The sequence below is a fragment of the Myotis davidii genome, unplaced genomic scaffold (assembly GCF_000327345.1).
Source record: "Myotis davidii unplaced genomic scaffold, ASM32734v1 scaffold78, whole genome shotgun sequence".
NCBI lineage: Eukaryota > Metazoa > Chordata > Mammalia > Chiroptera > Vespertilionidae > Myotis > Myotis davidii.
In genome coordinates this window covers 5217667-5232588 of record NW_006290305.1, presented here as the reverse complement: position 1 = coordinate 5232588, position 14922 = coordinate 5217667, and the positions used below count along the sequence as shown (strand labels likewise).

The following is a 14922-nucleotide window of genomic DNA, read 5'->3' as shown; positions in this document are numbered from 1 at the left end:
AAATTAATTTTAGAAGATACTGACCAAAAAGCTAGAAGGTCAGATCATAGACATCTCTCATCCCTGTGCTCTTAATAAACTTGCTTGTTACTGGTGGGAATGTTTAAAGTCAGGTCGCAGGTTAAAAGATAAATCCAAAAGTTGCCCTGATTGGTATAACTCAGTTGGTTGCAGCGTTGTCCCACACAATGAGGGGTCTTGGGCTTGATTCCAAGTCAGGGCACATACCCAGGTTGCAGGTTTGAACCCCTGATTTGATGTTTCTCTTTCTCTCTCTCTCTCTCTCTCTCTCTCTCTCTCTCTCTCTCTCTCTCTCTTCCCCTCTCTCTCCTCTCGCTTCCTTTCTCTCTAGAACCAATGAAAAACATCCTTGGGTGAGGATTGAAAAAATAAATACATAAATAAAAGATAAAACTAAAAATAGATCACATTAGTTAACATCCACCTACACTGTTATAGATGCCTTGTTGGGAATATATCCATCGAGTAATGGAACCTAAATTAATAGAGAATGATTTGAAGATGAATGGTCTGATGTTAAGCAGGCATCCAGTTTTAGACTGTCTTAAAACAAATACTTTTTAAATCTTTAATAGTACTTTATAGGTGTTCCTCAGTGGAAGTAGAAAAGTATAAAATCTTTTTAAGCTGGTAGAAATGTCAGAATCTTTAAGCCCAACTCGCCTGTTTTGTCGTTGAAACTTAAAGCACAGATTGAGTTAAGTGATCTTCATCTATATAAGCTCAAATGAATCATGTACACAAAAGTATTTGCAAACCGTATGGACTAACATACATATTTAATAGAGTGCATGCAGTGTTCAACCTAGGAGAAACGCCTGGTGTTTCTGGTCTCCTCAGGGGCCTTTTGTTCAACAGCGAGGAAAAATGAGGTCACATCTTTCTTCCAGGGTCAGGCTTTGAAAGGGTAGAGCTGTAGCTAAGTACCCAGGTAGCTGCCCTGGTGCCGGCTTCCCCAGGCCTCCAGCACCATAGACCCTTGCGAAGCAGAGCCGTATCTTTCAGGCCTAGTTCATCCAAAATTAAACAAACATTTCCGTGCACCACCAAGCGACTGGCTGAGTAAAGAGTCAGGAATACAGCCGTGACCTCAGGAATTACATAGCGCTGGTATCTGTATAAATAACCAGCTCTTACTTATTTGTGAATTTGCCGCAACACCAGCTTTTGGAACTACTTCAGGCTATTTTTCTCCCCATCCCTACCCCATTTAGCAGGTGAAAAGGTGAGCCCCGAAGCATACCTTCTTGACTCTCATGACCAGGTTCCTTTATCACACACGGACACCACTTTGGACAAGTTTGTCAAGGCAGCAAACAGTTAGCAAGTTATTATATTATTATTATTATTATTATTATTATTATATTAACTGGTCATTGCAAGTTACTTCTTTTTCTTGCCTTCTCACTCAGAAGGATGCTCCTGGGAATTTCCTGATGTAATGCCCCACGCTGCCATTAAAAAATTGAGATTGCCTGCACTGAGCTATGTCTAGGGAGTCAGCTTATCTCTATTTTATCACTTATTAGATTATTCGCTTTTTTCTTAAATAAAAGAGACCTCACTTGTATGGTGGGAGAAGCTTAATTAAAGAAGATAGAGACTAATGCAAGCGTTTATTTCTCTGGCAGGGGCCCCCGAAGCATGTGAATATAGGCTTTTCCCTTCACTTTTCTTCTCCTCGACAGAAGGCAGCCAGATCCTTTGGGTCACCAAACCCCTCCATTCGGAAGGGCGCTGTTCTTTTTTTGTTCTCCTTGATTGCCTTCTCTCTGTTCCCTTCTTTACAGCATGAGCACGCACTCGGATGGGTTTATGAGGGTTCTCTTTGGAGACAGGCCTGATGAATGCTCTGTGACTCAGCCAGCAGGAGGCTCTTGTGGTATGAACATCTGTCACGTTCCCCTCTTCCATGGCTACAAACACTTTCTTGAGCGCCTCTTCCCAGCTCTTCATGCAATATTGCTGTACAACCTGTCTCAGGGATCAAGGACCAACGGTCCCTCTGGTAGTGGTGTCTTTATCTCTGCATCGTGGAGCAGATTGCTGCCACATACTGCCTACCAACTCTTTCATTCTTTTCTACATAAGGGTTTCTCTTTGGAGGCATAATCTTTACCCCTGTCACTCAAATCTGATTTGTCTGCCTTTATTATTCTGCTTTCTATGTCAAGAATAATAGCAGCCTTTGCACTCCTGCTCACAGTGGTACCTCTGCAAGCTGGAAATGTTGATTAACTGCTAGGGAGGGCTGAATAGAGTCCAAAAAGAATGCAATCCAAATAATGGTTCCTTTAGGTAGATGGTGTATCCAGAAATGCTTTGGAACATTACAGTTTCAAGTCCTGCCAGGAGTCACCCGGGTTTTTATTTATAAATATTTCTTTGCTTGTGCGAAATGGTCACAATCAAGTCTTTGAAACTTGGCCCTAAAATTCCTTCCATATACAAACATGTTTTATGTCAGCAACAAGGACAAGAGCTTTCCCTCCCAAGAGGCAATGGAGCAGAGTGGTTGATGAGAGTGTAGACCAGCTGTGGGCAAACTACGGCCCGCGGGCCGGATCCGGCCTGTTTGAAATGAATAAAACTAAAAAAAAAAAAAGACCGTATTCTTTTATGTAATGATGTTTACTTTGAATTTATATTAGTTCACACAAACACTCCATCCATGCTTTTGTTCCGGCCCTCCGGTCCAGTTTAAGAACCCATTGTGGCCCTCAAGTCAAAAAGTTTGCCCACCCCTGGTGTAGACTCTAGAGTTAGACTGGCTGGGTTCAGATACCACCTCTGGAAGTGCCCTCTCAATAAATATTAGCTACATTCTTCTTATCATTATAATTATATGGGTTCCAAAAGACACATATCTCAATAGCACATAGGCAGTTTAGGCTTTAAACCAAGGATAGTGCATACTCGTAGCTCTCATAAAAGCTAATACATTCTACATATATTAATGCCTCCTTCCAGAAAAATGTATCAAGGGGAACCACTTAAGTTTTCACCAACATACTTCGTCTTTCTCCAAAGTACAAAGATTATCATCATTGTCCTAAACTTTTCAACAAAAAACAACCATGGGTTAGAAAGACAACAAACTATATTATAAACAGGGAGAAGCAGATTTTCCTTTAGTTTTTAAAGTCGTGCAGAAATTGAGCAGCTCTGATAGCAGCATAGGACACCAGCCTTGGTGGTGTCTGAAGCTTCCCTGACGCACACTTAAAGCTGGATTACACGTAAGTGAAAACAGCTTAATTCCACAGACCAGGCAGGTTCCTTCCCAAAAGGCTTCGTCCAAATCAATTTGTGAGAATTGCACGAGGATGTTTTAGAGCAGAGGTTTGGAAGGCTAAGAAACCGCTGGAGAACTAAATGGGGCTGAGAAATGATTTTCTGGGAAAGAGAAAAATAAAGACCAGAGCAGAGGGGGAAATAAAGAGGAAGGTGTGTGCTCTTGGCCTGCCTCTGCAACCTGTTTGTGTTGGGTGAGGATGGTTAGGCAGGCGCCATCTTCTGCTTGGCTAGAGGTTGACCAGATGCCTAAAAGTTGCCGATCATAATCTGTATCAAGGATATAGTAAATGGAGTAAGTCTTAACTGAAAGGAATTCCTCCAGACCACTTCTGAGATCAGTTTCACACATGGCATCCCAAGAAAAACAGGTGTCCCCCAAGCACTGCCTGTCAGCTTATGGAAAGGACCACAGAGTAATAGTTAATGGGTGTACAATGATTTTAAATAATTATTTTTCTTTTTAAAGTGAAATAACAATATCATGGTTTGGGTCTTTTTTTGTTTGTTTTTTGTGGGGTTTTTTTTGGTTTCTTTTTGTGTTGTTGTTTTTTTGCTTAATCCTTTCACCTTTTTCACCCAGCCCTGCAACCCTTGTTCCCTCTGACAGCTGTTAGTCTTTTCTCTCTCTGAGTCTGTTTCTACAGTATTCTGTTTATTAGTTTGTTTTATTCATTAGATTCCATATATGAGTGAAATCATATGACACTTGTCTTTCTCTGATGAGCTTATTTCACTTAGTATAATGTTCTCCGGGTCCATCCATGCTGTCACAAAGGGTAAGATTTCTTTTTTACAGCCAAGTAGCATTCCATTGTGTAAATGTTCCACAGCTTTTTTCTTCACTCATCTACTGATGGATATTTGGGCTGCTTCCAAATAATCCTGCAATGAACATAGGGTACATATATTTTTTTGAATTAGTGTTTCTGGATTCTTAGGATATATTCCCAGAAGTGGAATCCCTGAGCCATGAGGCAGTTCCATTTTTAATTTTTTGAATACAAACCTGTATTCCCACCAACAGTGAATAGGTGTTACCTTTTCTCCACATCCTCGCCAACACTTGTTGTTTGTTGAAGCGATTTTAGAATTTATATGCAGCATGTCCATTAATGTTTGGTTTATACCAATGTTCTCCTAACTCAATCGGACATGACTTTGGGTGTCCAGCCAGCATTTTGTATGTTCTCTAATGCACCTGGAAACCCACATTTCATGCAACTGATTATCTGGAGAAAGCCACAAATATTTGCAGTTATCGTTGACACACTTTCTTATTTCAGTCTAAGAGGGGAATTTTAGGGAATGGTAAGAGTGAAATATAAATATCAACATGTGGATTATGTGTTTGAGAGAAAATGTTATTCATGAATAGAGAAAAATGTATGCCTGCTTTTAGGTTATAAGATCACACAAACCTGTGAGCCAATTTAGATAGACTAGAGCAAGCATATCAAACTCAAGACTAACAGGAGCCAGATAAAGAAGGGTTAAATTTATGTGGGCCGCAAAAAAAAAACGCTTCAATTTTCATGGAAACATAGGTTTATTTCAATAGAGACATGCTGAATACAAAGGGCTGAAATAAATGAGTAATTGTTAACATAAAATAGAACATTTGAAAAAATTGATATTTTTTCTTATACATTAACTTACCAGACACTGAATAACTGCACAAATTAAGTTGTAGTTTGTTATTAATAATTATGTATAACAGGATATTGTAAAAATTAAGTTACGAAATTCTTATTAAAATGTTTCTTACATATCATTATATTGGCTGGGCCGCAAAAATATTCATTGTGGGCCGCATGTGCGAGTTTGACATGCTTGCAATAGAGTAATCAGCAAGTAGCTGCTATTCAGAGCAAGCCAGGTGAAGGAAAACAACTCATTCCATGGGAAAGCCTACTCCAGTGTAAGAAGAGATTCATCATTGTGTGGTGGGAACCACTGCAATTTATTAACTGAAAACACTATTTAACATCATTATTTTAGTCACCGCTTTTTACACTACTTCTAAAAAGGTGTCTTTTATTATAGCTCCAATGTCTATTATCTCCTCTTTTACTGCCACTAAAATAAAAATTCCAGTGGCCTGGAGAGCATTTCCAACCAGTAATTCTGGACATGGAGAGCTATCCTTAGAAAATGCTATTGTAACATGTTGCCAGTTATATTTTTTAATTTAGGTAAAATAAAGTATTCCCAAGTTTCTTTCATCATGGAACAATTCTTAGTGTTTGCTTCCAATTCATCAGTTGGTTTTATTGTTTCTTTAATGGGGAGGAGGAGATGTTCTTAGCAATTCAGAAAAATGATGAAATCACATCCCATGCATCCAGCCATCTCAACTTGGGTTTTCTTTTTCTGCAGCTGAAACCAAAAATTATTCACAAAAATGTCATGATTTTAACATCGGTAGCCTCAGGGGAGAGCAAATGCAACTATTAGATAGGTGTTGTTAAGGATTATTAATGCAGAAGCCAGCTGTTTTCTGTGTCACCATTATGGCTTCTGTGACACACGAGGCAGATGCAGTCCGTAAAGCAGGGTGGCATATTTTACCTTGTAGATTTCACTCCCACAAAAATGAAAAGCTACTTAATGTAAAATTATAGACGGAGGTGTTATGGAAGCATCATATTGAAAAATCGCATAAAGTTTTTTAATAAAAACTTACTAAGAAACCACTGAAGGGACATCTAATGCCCTGAATGCTGAATAACTGACTTCATAATCCCCACTCTAGATTATCGCCAGCAGCAACAGTAACAATAATGGATCAAAAATACAGGGCCATTTTTTATTTATGGGCAAGAGCTTCAAAATAAATGCATAAATCCTAGGCTCATCTTTTTCCACATCCATATTCCACCTTCTATGGCCTCCAGTTCTGACGGAGTGAACTGGGTGCCAAGACAGGCCAGGACCCAAAGCAAGGCCTTCTAGGTTTTCCACAGCTACTTTGCCCCCAGGGTCCCTGCCCCTTCCCTCTGCACTCCCACCGCTCAGTGTGTACCCCACAACACGCAGTCTGTCCTCCCACTCAGGGGATTAGTCACGTCAGGTGGTTAGAGGACTGATGTGCACAAACAAGACCCCCAGTCTGTTCAGGTCATTTAGGAAATTTGAAAGGGACCCAGCTTGGCATTCCCACTGGGGCCAGGAAGGGGATTTGAATGAGCAAAGCAAGCTAGGTATGAGACCGAGAAACTGTGTGACCTGGATGAGCAGACCCACGTTCACAGACTAGTGAGGATGACAGACATAAAAAACACACAGGCACCACAACACCAAGTGTCATGAAGGAATGGGAGTCACGACTCGGGTCTTGGAAAACTTGCCTGAGGAAGTGACGTTTAGTCTGCCGAGCTGAGACCAGCAGGAAACACAGGCTTGAACTGCAGCATGCATGGGAGGAGGGCTCATGGCAGAGGAGGTCTCAGGAAAATGCCAGGGAGGAGTGGCACATGGGACAGGACCAGCCGAGACTGGAGACCCAAACCAGGCCCAGGTGTATGGGGCCACATTTGCCTTATTAAAGGAAACAGGTTTTACTCTATGAGTATGGAGAACCCTTGGAAGATCTGAAAGTAGGAAAATGATGTTTTTCAGAGATGAGCTCTGGTGAGTTGTGAGGCTCACCTGGTATTCGGGGGGAGATTATGTAGCTTGGGCTAGGCCGGTGAAGGGAATTGAACTTGCTGTGCTCTGGATGGGCGGAGAGGTTGGACTGGGCAGATTTTATTCTGTTGGATTTTATTGAGTAGCAGTGGGACCTTGAGAGGTTGTTTTCAGTGATTAACATGGGTTTTCTTCTACTTCATTTTTGCCGGGACCGTGGTAATTGTACGCACAAGCCTGTCAAGTAGAACCCTTTTGAGTTGCGTTGACATTCAAATGGAGGCAGTGGCACCCATGGCGTGAGACCTCAGCACTCAGCTCCTCACTCAAGCCCTGTGACCTTGGAAAGCTTACCTGACTTTTCAGTCAAACGGGGGAAACAATAGCACCTATTCCATAGGATTGTGCTTTTTAAATTCAGAGAGTTGATTCGTATAAAATACTTCAGACAGGATCTGTGAAATAGTAAGTGCACAAAAGGAGTTAGGTATTGTATTTATGATTGAATACAAGTTCACATTTGTACAATCTCTCTTCCCTTCAGAAAACTCGAATATGCCACTGTCAGCTTAAAGGACCTTGACTTCCCCGCAGCTCTAGTTAACACACAAAACATACTGCATAGAAATTAGAATGTGAAAATAAGGGGTACAAGTCATCTATCAAGGTTTGAAGTGATAATTTTTAATATGTCTCACTTCTCATGAACGAGAGAATTCATCTCACACAATAGAGCCTATCCTTGAATGTCTTTCACTTCATGCTTCTCATTGCTTTTAATTATTCTTTATTGTGCTCTAGTTCTTTCTGCCCTTTTGTTGTTGTTGTTCCTTCAGGCATTGGTGGTGGTAAGAATGGCCCCGCCACACCTTTCCTTCTCAGCAGAGGCCTGTGTGTGCCAACTATTGTGAGGGAGATGGAATGTGTTACGGGCCTGATATTCTTGAAATTTCAAGGCCTTACCTTTTAAATGCTTTAGTCCCACAGGGGGAGGACTGCTGCTAATAACCTCATTGCCTACTGTGCGAACATCTGTAAATGCACAGGCACAGCAATTGTGGCCGTTCCCACCCAGCCAGAAACTGCAGAAATCCAACCCTGGAGCTGTGGATTGCAGCTGTTCACACCTGGAGGGAGGGAGGTCTTTCAGTCCTTTGCCTGCTGTTTTCAATTCCTTGTCTTGGAGTTGTTTGTTTTCTTTTTTCTTTGTATTGATTTTAGAGGGAGAGGAAGAGAGGAGAATTGAGAGATAGAAACACATTGATTGGCTGCCTCCTGCACGCACCCTACTGGGTGCGGATGGAGCCCGAAACCTGGGCATGTGCCCTGACCGGGAGTCAAACCACTGACCTCCTGGTTTATACGTCTATGCCAGGGGTGGGCAAATTTTTTGACTCGAGGGCCACAATGGGTTCTTAAACTGGACCGGAGGGCCGGAACAAAAGTATGGATGGAGTGTTTGTGTGAACTAATATAAATTCAAAGTAAACATCATTACATAAAAGGGTACGGTCTCTTTTTTTTTTAGTTTTATTCATTTCAAACAGGCCGGATCTGGCCCGCGAGCCGTAGTTTGCCCACAGCTGGTCTATGCTCAACCACTAAGCCACACCAGCCAGGCTGTTTGTCTGTTTTCTGTGAGCAGTCCCCAGGGACCTCTCTAACGATTATTCTTCTCATGGTAAGGGTGCTTGCCACACCAGCGTTTGGGAGATGGACATGGAAGGCACAGGAGTACCGGCCCTCCCATGGTCTTCCTCCCCCGTTACAGTCTGACGGTAACCACCTCGTGTACTGCGCATGAAACTATAGACTCAGTGTGGGCTCACGAGGGCCAGTCACTCAGCAGACCCACTAGGAGCTGCTAAATCAAGTGGAGTAGCCTCAATGTTGGTAAAGTCTGCCTGCCCAACCTGCATTGTGCTTTCTCACGTTGTCAGGGGACCTGTATCTCTGTCTCATAATGTATTCCTATCTCAGGAAATAATCTGAAGTATGTCAAAGAGAAAAGAAAATCAGGCCCAGCCCTGGGCAGTTTTTTGTTGAGCTGCCACAGTGGCAGGTCAGGGAGAGGCCTGTAGGGTAGAGGGTGGAGAAGGGGCCACTCTCACAGGCTAACGGTGCACAGCACCCCAAAGGTGAAGGAGGGGAGAGACAGGGAAGAAAGGACAACATTGCACCAGGGAGATGGGGGCCCTCTCCTGACACTTCTTTTTTCTCTCTGGGATCAACTTAGAATAAGCTTTGTGTTCAAATACATTTTCAGATTTTAACCCCAAACTGTTTTATTTCTTCTGGATACCTGTGCCTAATTTTAGCATTGAAATTTTAGCATTTATTCATTTTTCTATCCTAATCTCTTTTTTTTTCATAGTCCAGGTCAGTGGGTAAGAAAATCATCAAGACTCAGGTGTAAAAGTGAGCCACTAATGCTCACTTTGGGTTATTTTAAGAATAACCCAAATTCAGTTATGTAAACATTTAAAACTGGTGTCACCTTAATTGATGCTCAGCCCGATACTGAGGTGGGACAGCTGTGTTCTGAGATGACATTTTATAAGTGAAGTTTCCTGTAAATCAGAAAGAATGGGATTCCTAGATTCTGAGACCTTGTATTAGGGTTTGGCTAAGCAGTAGATTCAAAACAAACACCTCATATGAGACCACCTGGTAGTTAGATCAGAAGGTGGAGTCCAACGCCCTTAATGCTGTAGATCTGTGGTTCTCCACCAGGAGAGATTCGGAAACACATCCAGAACCAAACTCACCCCCAGCAATTAAATCAGAGTCTCTTGGATTGGGACATCAGGATTTTTTAAAAGCTCCACAACCACTATAATATGCAGCCAGAGTTGAGAACCTCTGCCCTCAATAGGGAACAGCTACTGGGAGCCTAGGGTGGCACTCTGGCGACCTAGGGGAATGGAATGCGTCAAGTTGCGGGGCAAAGCCTTAGGGCAGGGAAACCTAGATCTTACAAAAGATGCCCCCCTTTTAATGAATTGGGGAAAAGTAACGGCGAAGTGCTTTTAAGATGACCTCTGAAATATAACTCAAGAAAAGGAACCATGCAAATATTGTATGTTAATACCTTTTAATACTTATATATTTAATATACTTTAATAATAAATAGTACAGTTTATGAATATGCCTACAGACTTATTCACTCATTCATTTGTTCATTGAGCCCCTGCTATGGGCCATAAACGACAACAGCCTTGTTCCCCTCCTGAGCGAAGTTGGAAGTAATCACAATGGGGTCTAAACCTAAGGAAGGGCAGGTGAGTTGCACTTTGGAACTTGGCCCCATAGCCTAGAATGTCTCTGGGAAGACTCCGGTTGGGCCTTGAGGAGAGAGGTAGCTTTTCTTCTTGCCAGCACACACCATCCGTGACGCCGGAACATTGGCTGCATCCACTGTAGCCACTGTCATCAAAATTATTCCTAGAAGTTTCAGAGCAGGTGGCACAGGCCTGTGTATCTAACGAAGGAGGCAAAATGTGTCGGGGCCACTCCTTTATTTTGCGGGTCACATTGGAAACGCTATCTGTTTGCACAAAGATGGACTTGGTATTTCATTTCTTGTGAGTAAGTAACCAGCTATTACAAACACAATGGATGTACCTCTCTGCAAACTAGAAATGTAGTGATTGATGGATCGATGTTTACTTGTCTCTGTAACCTTAGATTGAAGTCACTGAAAATTTCAGCCTATATATCAGGAGAATGGCACGCATGTGCCAAGGGACAGGGGCCAAAATGGCAAGTGCAACTTCCTGGGAGGTGGTGTACAAGGTTCCATGAATGGACTAGACTCAGTGATATCAGGGAGTGGAGTTGGTTTTCATGGGGAGGGTAAGAATATGTAGTCAGAAGCACAAGGAGGAATGGTGGAGGCTTGAATTGGGGAAGGAAGGGAGGGAGGCTTTGATAATGAGGAAGGAGGAAAAAATTACACAAAACCAGTTGATAATTGGTCAGGAGAAATGAGAGGTGACTGAAGGGTCCCCTGGGATGTGCCACCATTGCTCAGTATCCAAGCCTCAGCCAAGGAATAACCATTAATAAATATCTTTCAATGCACCTTGTTTTTATTCTAGTGCTTTGCTATTTTGCAAAATGCCTGAGTGTTCATTGACTCCATGAATTCTCAAAATAACCCCAACAAATGTTATTGAAATCAATATGTAGATAAGGAAAGATGAAGACACTGAAGCTCACAGCGGCTGAGTGACTTGCCCAAAATCACACAGCCAGTGAAAAAGCTGAGGCCAATCTCCAGTTCAGATATTGAGCTCCGAATCCATTAGTCTATGTTGTCGGGATACTACAGCACAACTGGATCCTGGTCCCAGCACCTACCTGAACAGTTGTCTGATTACACACATAGCATGTGTCTCTCTATGCCTTTGAAGTTGTATTCCTCACATTTCCTGCACTTCTGCTTGTCTTATAAAGACTTACACTGGTGCATTTATACCCCCAGATATGCATGGTCATCAAATGGAGTTTGGGGATTTTCTAAAATCTGGATTAAAAGAAATATTGAATTTCAACTCTATATACCTGCTAGTATCTATAGCACTGGCATTCTGAAATACACATTTTCCCACTTTTTTACCCCAGTCCATTAGAAAGAGTTTTTAATTCTCAGATCTCCCAAGAGCTAAGAAAGGAGGTGCTGATCATGTTCAGTGACAAGAAGTACAACTGCTTAAAACTCTAACTTCTCCCTCCCTTTAGGAACTCAGACCTCCCCTGCCCCCCAAATGGATTAATTTGACAGAATAAGAAAAATATTAGACACAAGAAAAGGACATTTTCCTGTAGAGGCTCATTTCATTCTATATACCATTTCCCTGCCAATTGTTAGCAGGAAGAGTAATGTTATCCATGTTTTAAAATATCACTCTTGAGTATTATGGAGATAAATAGCCAAATGATGGAAAATACCTTTCTTTCGAATCAGTAGTTTAGGGGTAGAAAAAGCTCAAATACAGATATGTTGGATGATATGAGAAAATTCAACTCTGAGTGAAAAATTCCGTATTTCTATAGGTACTCTTAGAAGAGTACCCTTTGCATCAACACTAGAAAAGAGAGCCGTGTCCATCTATGCCACGACCTTTGACCTTTGCGCCAGGTTTCAGGATCTGAAGGAGGGGCCAACACACAAATGAAAATGCTATTTGAGAAATATGAATCTAGAAGGCATTGGGGGCCAGGTGGAGCCTCTTTCTTGAAGAGACACACCAACTTCTTCCTGGTCCGCTATTTACTTACTTGAATGCACATTTGCCCTTTAGCAATGCACACAGGCAGGTCAGAGTAAAGTTTGGTAAACAGCATAAGGATTATCAGGTTAGGGAATTACTTTGAGCCACCACTATCTGAACAGGAACAATCGGTGCTTCAGCCCTGCTAACACCCAAAGCCCATGGGCCTTCCGCATTCCTTGGTGCACTGACAGTACTGGCAAGAGGTGGCTTCCAGCACATCTGTAACAGTGAGAGAGCTGCATGTGATTTCTTTGAAAGCCCAGAAATGTTCTACTTGGAAACTGGCAAAGGAAAAAGAAAAGTTTCTGTTGTTTTGCTGCAGGACCCATGCAGGAGACCATCTACGACTTCTGGAGGATGGTGTGGCACGAAAACACGGCAAGCATAATAATGGTGACCAACCTCGTGGAAGTGGGCAGGGTAAGTGAGACCCCCGCGTGTCCATGTGTTCCTTGCTTTGTTGGTAATATGACGTAAGGCCAGAGCGACCTTCTGGAGCAGTATTTGGTGTCCTCCAGAAAACATTAACTACTATAGCTCCTCCTACGGCTTGCTGCATTTGCTTATAAATTATCAGTAAACATAGTCTGAATTGCTTTCATTTGTTGCGATAGCAACAGATAGGAAAGGCACTCAAGATTTAAAAGCAGTTGTTATCTGGCTCTATTGAGCACACAAAAACACCTCTAAGCATGAATGCTAGCTGTTGGGTATCAAAACTCACAGGTGTCACCTTAGACATAACTGCAGTCCCTAATTCAGGAAAACTGACTGTAGATACGGTATACAGTGCCGGGTTCAATCCTTAGGTTAGAGTCCAGCACCTCCTCTGACTGAGATTTTACTTCCCTGCGCCTCCACTTCCCAGCCTTCAGATGGAGATCTGCTGCCCTGAGATCTTGGATCATTTTATCTGTATTAACTATTGATGGCGCTATTTTTGTTTAACCAGGAAACTCTTAAGTATTTCTAATCCTGAGACTGGTATGTTGTAGGATCATTTCCAAAGTGAAATTTAAAAATGAGAAAATACGCAGAGGGCAATTGCTTTGTTTTATAATAGGGTCAATTCCATGGTTCTGCCCAACTCCAGAACCCAGTACGTCTTAGAGAAGCTGACCTCGTAAGATCTACACTCAGAAAAGCCAGCCTAGAGATCAGCCTAGAATTGAAATATTGAGGCAGAAACCATAAAGGTATTGTTTCTTAAAACTCTCCATCAGACTTAAAAAAAAAAAATTCTGCCATTTACAACCGGATGAACCTGGAGGACATTACAGTAAGTGGAAAAAGCCAGTCACGGGAGGACAAATACTGCCTGGTTCCACATACACAAGGAACCTAGAGTAGTCATATTCACAGAGTAGAGAATACAAAAGTGGTTGCCAAGGGCTGGGAAGAGAGGGAAATGGGAAGTTGATGTTTAATGGGAGATAACATCTTGGACCTGTGAAGTGCTAAGAATTTGAACTGAAACTCTGCCACATAAAACCTAAACCTGCAGGGGGTAGACCCTCAGAGAAAGGGTCAAGGAAGGCAGCCTGGGAAATAACAAGGAAGCAAATCAATCTTCACTTAGGATCTGGGTGAGAAAGCACTTCCACTAACTAATGGGTCAAAGTAAAACACCCTGCCGTAAATCAGAAAGCATTTAGAGCAGTGAGTCATGAAGTACCATATAGTCAACTTGTAGGATGCCAATAAAGGGTACCTAAAGGTTGTTAGAAAAAAAGACTAAGTATGTAATTCAAAAAGCTAGATGAAGAACTGAGTGCAACTAAAGAAAGAAAAGGGGAAATAATAAATAAGGAGCAGAAAATTATTCAATAGCACGCAAAGAAAAAGTAATAAAAATAAACAATCAAAAAGGCTGTATGAAAAAACGAATGAAATAAATAAACACCTGGCAATCAGAGTAAGAGGAAGAAAACCAAAAATAACAAATATTAGGAATGGGATAAAGATGTTTTATTAGAACAGGTAATATGAATAACTAACAATAAATTTGAAAATTTAGATACATTAGACAGTTTTATTGACAAACTAGAAACCCGGTGCATGAAATTCATGCACGGGTAGGGTCCCTAGGCCTGGCCAGCAATCAGGGCCAATCGGGGCCTTCCTTCCCCTGGCTGCCAGCTGCCAACCAGGGCCTTCCTTCATTCCATGCTGCCCCCTAGTGGTCAGTGCACATCATAGTGATCGGTCGAACTCCCGGTCGGTTGAACTCCCAAGGGGACAATTTACATATTAGCCTTTTATTATATAGGACATGATTTTTTAAAATTGACTCAAAAAGAAACAAATTCTGGATAATAAATTATGGTTAAAAATTGAGCCATGGAAAAACACCAGTCCTAAATATATTTATACATATGTTTTACCAAATATTCAAGGACTGGATAATTCAAATCTTATAAAAATTATTCTAAAAGAAGAGAGAAAGAAAGCTTGCTTCCCCATAAAAGGGAAAATTCTAGGTACCACAAATTTGGAAGAGATAAATAGAACAACAGATGTGCCCAGATGTTGACTGTAGCCATATGTGGGAAAATATGTAATTAGTGGGAGAGCATGAGCCTTTCAATCAACTGAGCTGGGACATTTGGTTCTTCAGGTGAACCAAAAAAAAAAAAAAAAGCTGCCGCCATAAAAACACCCAAATATCACCCTGACCAGTTTGACTCAGTCGATAGAG

General features: G+C 41.7%; 1 protein-coding gene across 3 annotated transcripts in view; it reads left to right on the top strand.

Moving 5' to 3' along the window:
* Window positions 1-14922, top strand: part of PTPRM (protein tyrosine phosphatase, receptor type M) — a 466311-nt gene that overhangs the window by 399327 nt on the left and 52062 nt on the right. For all 3 annotated transcript variants that reach the window (XM_006763285.2, XM_015563601.1, XM_006763284.2), the window contains one exon: window positions 12547-12644. In XM_006763285.2, the coding sequence (XP_006763348.1) occupies window positions 12547-12644 (98 nt within the window). The remainder of the gene's footprint in view (window positions 1-12546; window positions 12645-14922) is intronic.